Source organism: Nerophis ophidion, linkage group LG08 (assembly GCF_033978795.1).
Source record: "Nerophis ophidion isolate RoL-2023_Sa linkage group LG08, RoL_Noph_v1.0, whole genome shotgun sequence".
NCBI lineage: Eukaryota > Metazoa > Chordata > Actinopteri > Syngnathiformes > Syngnathidae > Nerophis > Nerophis ophidion.
In genome coordinates this window covers 34,014,791-34,022,290 of record NC_084618.1, presented here as the reverse complement: position 1 = coordinate 34,022,290, position 7,500 = coordinate 34,014,791, and the positions used below count along the sequence as shown (strand labels likewise).

At 38.5% G+C, this 7,500-nt stretch overlaps 1 protein-coding gene across 1 annotated transcript in view; it reads right to left on the bottom strand.

The window, feature by feature from the left end:
- The window catches only part of agr2 (anterior gradient 2), a 16,032-nt gene extending 8,594 nt beyond the window's left edge, over nucleotides 1–7,438 (bottom strand). The window contains exons 1-3 of the mRNA XM_061908350.1: nucleotides 7,344–7,438; nucleotides 2,803–2,923; nucleotides 2,670–2,733 (exon numbers count right to left, since the gene is read on the bottom strand). Coding sequence (XP_061764334.1) covers nucleotides 2,670–2,733; nucleotides 2,803–2,911 — 173 coding nt within the window. The 5' untranslated portion in view covers nucleotides 2,912–2,923; nucleotides 7,344–7,438. The remainder of the gene's footprint in view (nucleotides 1–2,669; nucleotides 2,734–2,802; nucleotides 2,924–7,343) is intronic.
- Nucleotides 7,439–7,500: the final 62 nt, after the last annotated feature.

Here is a 7,500-nt window from a genome sequence, read left to right as displayed (position 1 = left end):
TTTCTTTATATTTTCACGTTTAATATGTTCTTTGCAATTTTAATTTTGACAGTACTACATACGGCAGGGGTCACCCACGCAGTGCCCGCGGGCACCAGGTCGCTCGTAAGGACCAGATGAGTCGCCCGCTGGCCTGTTCTAAAAATAGCTCAAATAGCAGCACTTACCAGTGAGCTGCCTCTATTTTTTAAATTGTATTTATTTACTAGCAAGCTGGTCTCGCTTTGCTCAACATTTTTCATTCAAAGAGAGACAAAACTCAAATAGAATTTGAAAATCCAAGAAAATATTTTAAAGACTTGGTCTTCACTTGTTTAAATAAATTCATTTTTTTACTTTGCTTCTTATAATTTTAGAGAAAAAATACAACCTTAAAAAGGATTTTCAAACACAGCATGGCGTAGTGGGTAGAGCGGCCCGCCAGAAACCTGAGGGTTGCAGGTTCGCTTCCCACCTATTGACATCCAAAAAAATGGCTGCCGTCTCAAACCGGTGAATGAATGTTGAATGAATGATAGGTGGTGGTGGGAGGGGCCATAGGCGCAAACTGGCAGCCACGCTTCTGTCAGTCTACCCCAGGGCAGCTGTGGCTACTGATGTTGCTTACCACCACCAGGTGTGAATAAATGTTGAGTCCCACTTCTCTGTGAGCGCTTTGAGTGTTTAGAAAAGCGCGATATAAATCTAATTATTATTATTATATACCTTTTTACCTTTTAAATTCCTTCCTCTTCTTTCCTGACAATTTAAATCACTGTTCAAGTAAATACATTTTTTTATTGTAAAGAATAATAAATACATTTTAATTAAATTCTTCATTTTAGCTTCTGTTTTTTTGACAAAGAATATTTGTGAAATATTTCTTCAAATTTATGATTACAATTCCCAAAAAATATTCTGGCAAATCTGGAAAATCTAGAATCAAATTTAAATTTTATTTCAAAGTCTTTTGAATTTCTTTTAAAATTTTTGTTCCGGAAAATCTAAAAGAAATAATGATTTGTCTTTGTTAGAAATATAGCTTGGTCCAATTTGTTATATATTCTAACAAAGTGCAATTGGATTTTAAACCATTTAAAACACGTCATCAAAATTCTAAAATTAATCTTAATTAGAAAAAATTACCAATGATGCTCCATAAATTCTTTTTTTTTTCAAAAAGATTCGAATTAGTGAGTTTTTCTCTTCTCTTTTTCAGTTGAATTTTGAATTTTAAAGAGTCGAAATTGAAGATAAACTATGTTTCAAAATTACATTTTCTTTTTTTTGTGTTTTCTCCTGTTTTAAACCGTTCAATTAAGTGTTTTTTTCATCATTTATTCTCTACAAAAAACCTTGCGTAAAAGGAAAAAAATGTACGATGGAAAAAAAAAAAATGCTCTGAGCTGCCACCTTACCGTGGTAGAGGAGTTTGCGTGTCCCAATGATCCTAGGAGCTATGTTGTCTGGGGGCATTAGGCCCCCTGGTAGGGTCTCCCAAGGCAAACTGGTCCTAGGTGAGGTACCAGACAAAGAGCAGCTCGAAGACCTCTATGAAAAGTAAAAACAAAGGACCCAGATTTCCCTCGCTCGGACGCGGGTCACCGGGGCCCCCTTCTGGAGCCAGGCCCGGAGGTCGGGCACGATGGCGAGCGCCTGGTGCCACTTTCCTCTGCCGTGCGGCGGGGCTCTCCCTTAGAGATAGGGTGAGAAGCTCTGTCATCCGGGAGGAGCTCAAAGTAAAGCCGCTGCTCCTCCACATCGAGAGGAGCCAGATGAGGTGGTTCGGGCATCTGGTCAGGATGCCGCCCGAACGCCTCCCGAGGGAGGTGTTTAGGGCACGTCCAACCGGTAGGAGGCCACGGGGAAGAGCCAGGACACGTTGGGAAGACTATGTCTCCCGGCTGGCCTGGGAACGCCTTGGGATCCCCCGGGAAGAGCTAGACGAAGTGGCTGAGGAGAGGAAAGTCTGGGCTTCCCTGCTTAGGCTGCTTCCCCCGCAACCCGACCTCAGATAAGCCGAAGAAGATGGATGGATGGATGGATGGATGGATGTACGATGGAATGACAGACAGAAATACCCATTTTTTATATATTTATATATATTTTTATTAATTAAAGGTAAATTGAGCAAGTTTGTTATTTCTGGCAATTTATTTAAGTGTGTATCAAACTGGTAGCCCTTTGCATTAATCAGTACCCAAGAAGTAGCTCTTGGTTACAGTGGTTTTAATTGCTGATACGCCATAAAATAACCTGTTTTGTACACTGTTGGTAGTGATTCAATGGCCAGTAGTGCGTAAATGTGTTTCTGTATAGTATTTCTCCAGCAATGGTCATGTTGTGACATCAATTATGGTATTTTGAGAGGTAATCATTGGACACAGGACATCACTGAAGGCCCAGGTGGGAAACACACGGCCTGCCACTGCATTGTGACATATTTTATAACTGACATTAAGTTGAAAGCTGTTCAATTCTAAGAAAAATATGTATTCATTTTCTTTGGATGTACATTTTGTTGCAAGTATTTCAGTACAGTTTGTCAATTATACCGAAAGCATACGACTCGATGTATTTTCTGCCATTTAAAGACCTGAGCAGTGAAAAATTGCGCCCGTATGTTGAAATATCTCCCTTTTTAGGGCAGAGACAAAATACCACATGTTCCGTGTCATTTTTTTTCTTACTGCGAGCGGGCCCAGTAGAGACCTTCCTCATACGTCTGAGCCCATAACAGCTGGTCACCCCAACCTTTTGAGAGAGTGGAAGCGCAGGTAAAGCTGCAACATTTTGAACGGGTTTGTCATCATCCTCACTAACCTCTGGACAGAGTCTTAGGAATCCTTTTGCCTGTCTTCGGCGTGTATTTACCAAATGTAAAAGACACGGCGACGAGCACCAGGAGGAGTGACAGTGATGTTTTCATCATCTTTGAAGCTTTCTGGAAGACACGGAGGGAGAACATTAGAGCAGGGACATTTGGTTGTGGGGCCCCATCAGAGGGAAATGGATGGAGTGAGTGTTTTATCCATTCATGTACTATACCGCTTTTCTATTTCACCTCCTCATATACAACCCATCCTTTTAGAACAGGGGTGTCAAAGTAAAGGCCTGCGGGCCGGATCTGGCCCGCGAATGAATCATCTATGGCCACTGGGATGATATTTGATTAGTATTGGAACCGGCCCGCAGGCCACAGCCGCCTGCTGCTGTTTTGCATGCACCAATACTCCATCAGTGTTGGCGGTACGAATTTTCAAAATGGGGCCCAGGGACCCCATCAAGTCATAAAAATGGGCTTTTTTTTGTAACCGTTTTGAAAACAAAAGTCCAACATATGCATTATCCTGTTATATCTCACATTCCATTTGTGTTTTGGAAAAAGGTTTTCATAAACGTTACTTAAATCATCAATCCATCCATTTTTCTACCGCTTGTCCCTTAATTCATTAAAAACAATAATACAAAAGAAAACCAATGTTTGTGCACATGTAAATTTATTCAGTTATAAACATTCATTCCGTTTCTTCTTTTCTTCATGGATGTAAACTTTACCGCTGCCGCTATTTTTTTCTATATTTTCATTGTAATATTTTCGAAATGAGTCTGTTCTATTTTTGGCCAAAGTAAGACAAATAAAACAGTCTGAAGTTGTCTTCATTTTAATAGTCCGGCCCGCGTGTTCACAGATTTTTTCCTATATGCGGCCCCAGAGCTAAAATGAGTTTGACACCCACATTCTACAAAATCTCAGAAATAAAAAATTAGAAAAAAGAGACAAAAACTAATCATATTTGGTCAACTCAGAGAAGCATGGGAGTTTATAGTTTGTCATCTAAACACTTCTAGTCTTTTTCCCAATATTGGCTTTCACCTGCTATTCCTGACTCCTTACTCTGAATTGAAATTTTTTGGGTGTAATATTAGATAAGATTAACTGGAAATCTATATAAAAATACAACACAAGGTGCAGGAAATATTTCGAAAATGAAGAAAGCTAAATATGTTCTTGACAAGAAATCACTTCATGTTCTCAAATGCTCGCTAGTGTTATTGTGTAGAAATATGAGTGAATAACTACACAAGTACACTTTATTCTTAACTGTGTTACAAAAAAGGTCAATGAGAATAATTCATCATGTTGGATATCGAGAACATAACACTTTATTTATTGAATCAGATATATTGAAATTCAAATGCTTTTGAAAAAAGCTCAAACCCACGCACAACGCAAACTATAACCTTCTACCCAAGAATGTATAACAATTATTCTCAACAAAAGACGGGAAATATAATCTTAGAGAAAATTCTAAACAAACTAAACATGACCTTTTTGGAGAAATATGCTGCTTCAACACCCCTTTTTTTTATTAGCCTCTCCGTGTTCCCTTCTTTTTGGAAAACTGCTCATATAATAGCAATATTTTAAAACCGACAACCACCACCATGGCTGCCTAAACAAATGGGGGGCCACGGTCTAAACCTATTATAAAAAAATAATTAAATCAGGATTTTACTCAACAGAACAGCAACAATACAAAAATATCACCCACTTTAAAAAATACTTTTGTTCATTAATACTGTATGTCTCTTTAGCAACCGGCGCATGCACGTCCATGCCAGTCAACTTCAAGAAAAGTGCTGGTGGTCCGAAAAATTGCCTGTACTTTTAGCTCAGTCGTCAGGACGCTGGCCTTTCACACCGGCAACCCGGGTTTGAGCCTCACTCGGAGCAGTAAGAAAAAAAATAACGCAGCCGAGAGAGGGAATACACAATCGCTACACAAAGCTTTCAGAGATTTCTCAAATAATTAAGTTTTTTTGTATTTTCACACCTGTGTGTGAAGCCCAAGTGTCAATGCAATCTCTCTAATGCGACTATTGGTCATACGCCATGTGCCTCCCGTACACTGGGGGGCGCTTATTTACTTTTAGCGCGGATAAATGTATTGCGTTTCCTGTTGACCTATGACGTTACACCAGACATCTGTAGCTCCATTGTAGTTGATGTCCGCTGTAATATTGGCACAGATTAGAAATGGCTATGCTGGTGTTAAATGGCAGACAGCCTCAAGAAATTATTTTATATTGCACTATGAACGTAAAGCTACTACCAAGAAGGTATTCTACCGGAAAAAGGTCCAAAGCAAAGAAAGACCAGCAGGAGAGAGTTTATTATAAGGAATTTTTTAAATCCGAAGGAATTAAAACTCCTTCCAGATAAAAGTTGCTATTGTTCTGGACTATCTTTTTGCCATTTGTTTGGAATACAGAGTTATGGTAAATCAGTTTGGAGAGCACACATGCAGCATGAAGAGGTTTTTGTACGCTCTATTATTCACCTTTATTAGAACTGCTTCCTTCTCTTGACTCTGATTTGTATTTTGCGCCGTAAAAACACCTTCCTCTCTGCTCCAAGAGCACAGCTTGTAGGTTCAATGTGTACAATTGAATATTTTAGTTGCTCAGACAGCAATGTGTTTATATCAGCTTATATTGTGGTATGTTCTTTCTTAAAGGACATACCACATAAGAGACATAATTTCTCTTATTTTCATGTTAGCACTTAAGCTGGGAAGCTGGCACCAGGCAGTGCGAATGTTTATGAAAGTCCAATCATCAATCTAGGTTTTTCGATAATTTTAAATTAAAAAGGATAATACTAGCTGTTGGGAGTTTTACCGCTGTCATCATTATTTCCATTTATCGTTGCACACCTAGTGCTGCAGAACAGGAATCTGCTGCAAACAAGTTTTTCAACAAGCTGTGGGCATGCGGGTTCAGTAGTATTCACTTTTTTGCCAAAAATTTGTCCTGGTTTTCATATAAAATGTTGGTTCTCGTTGTACAGACTGCTTTTCCCTGTGGCATTTTAGTTCCTAAACAAAAATCCCACATGTTGGTGACTTAGTTGGTGTTTTTCTTAATAATCCAGAATGAGGCCAAATGAATTAAAAAGTGACAGCACTAAAAATGTGAGGAATACATTTGAATTTAAAACAAAATTGGTGTGTGGGTGGCTCATCGCATGTTCAAATTTGTGTGGAGAACAAAAAATCATATTAACTCTATTTTTATAGGGAAAATTATTTTTTGTACGGTCGGAACTCATGGAGCCAATTACTTGAAAACCATGTAGAAAATGTGACAGACACGGCCAAACACAAAAAAATAGGAGTTTCCAATATAACCTTTTCACTTTTGATACAAAACTGATTGGAGGCTTGAGTATTGGATACCAATCATACACACTTGAATTAGCTATGTCCAGCTTTGCACAAGTAAACGCACTGTAGGACTGCTTGTATCGGAGCATGCAAGCCCACATAATCCTACTTTTCTTTGTTTTGCTCGTCAGTGAAATGAATTGTAAAAAAAAAACTCATCCAGATTAATAGTGTTTTTGTTTTTGTTTTCTACCAAAAAAAAATCATAGTATCATTTTATGATTTTTGTTTTTTTGGATTTTACCTTTTTTTGCATTTATATTTTTGACAATTTTCTTTAAATTTTTCTACATTTAAATAACTTTTTTGTGGTCTCCATAGCATGTAAGGGTGTTTTTTTGGGCAAAAGTAGTTTGTTTTACAGACCCTCTTCAAGCTGCTTTCTGACAGTCTCTTCAGGATGCGCCGTTTTTATTTATGAGCTTTCACTTAGACTGAGTCTTCTCCCCACTAGCCATGTTGTAGTTTTTAGCTCTTCCATATCGGGTATACAGACAGATAAGTTAGAACTACAATAAACGCTTTAGAAATTAGAAAGGGCAACAGCGAAGGATGCATGTGCATGTATGAACCAGTCTGCCCCGCAACAAGACCATAAAGGAAAGTAAGGAATTGGTAGACTACAACGTCGGACTACAATGGTGGTAGCTCTTCAGGTAAAACTTTACCACCTATGGAGATGTCGGCTGACACCACCAATTGGAAAAATGTCACAAGTTGGGGAAATTCCAAACGACTTTTTTGGAGGAAATATGAATGAAGGCAAAATATTTTTATAAATATCTCTGCCATGCCTCCATGGTTTGATTTCAAATGTTGTGGACTTGTACAGATCCCAAATACACAAAAACAGGTACCAATAGGTAACAAAAACACAAAAACAGGTACCAATAGGTAACAAAAAGGTCCCCTTTGACATGACATTACTGTAATCTGCGACAAACTACTCATTTTATGAACTGAATGAATGTGTGTTTAATATTTCACATCCTTGATACAAATATGTGTATCACTGTATTTTGCAATGTTGTTCTTCTCTAGCCCTGGAAATTATATTTAATTACAAAGTGTCTCAGCTACAAGCAGGACCGAAAAAGGAGATTCAAGTTCGTATGAAACCTTGTCGTATCTTACCTGTTCCTGGGCGTGTAGGTGAGAATAGTGCTCCAGGATCTTACCGGGCAGCTCTTTAAATACACATCCGTCTGCGGCCACGCCCTCTGTTCTTCTCCTCTTACCTGTTCAGGCACTAGAAAATAACTTCAGCATGCAGTAGTTGTATGATTATTCT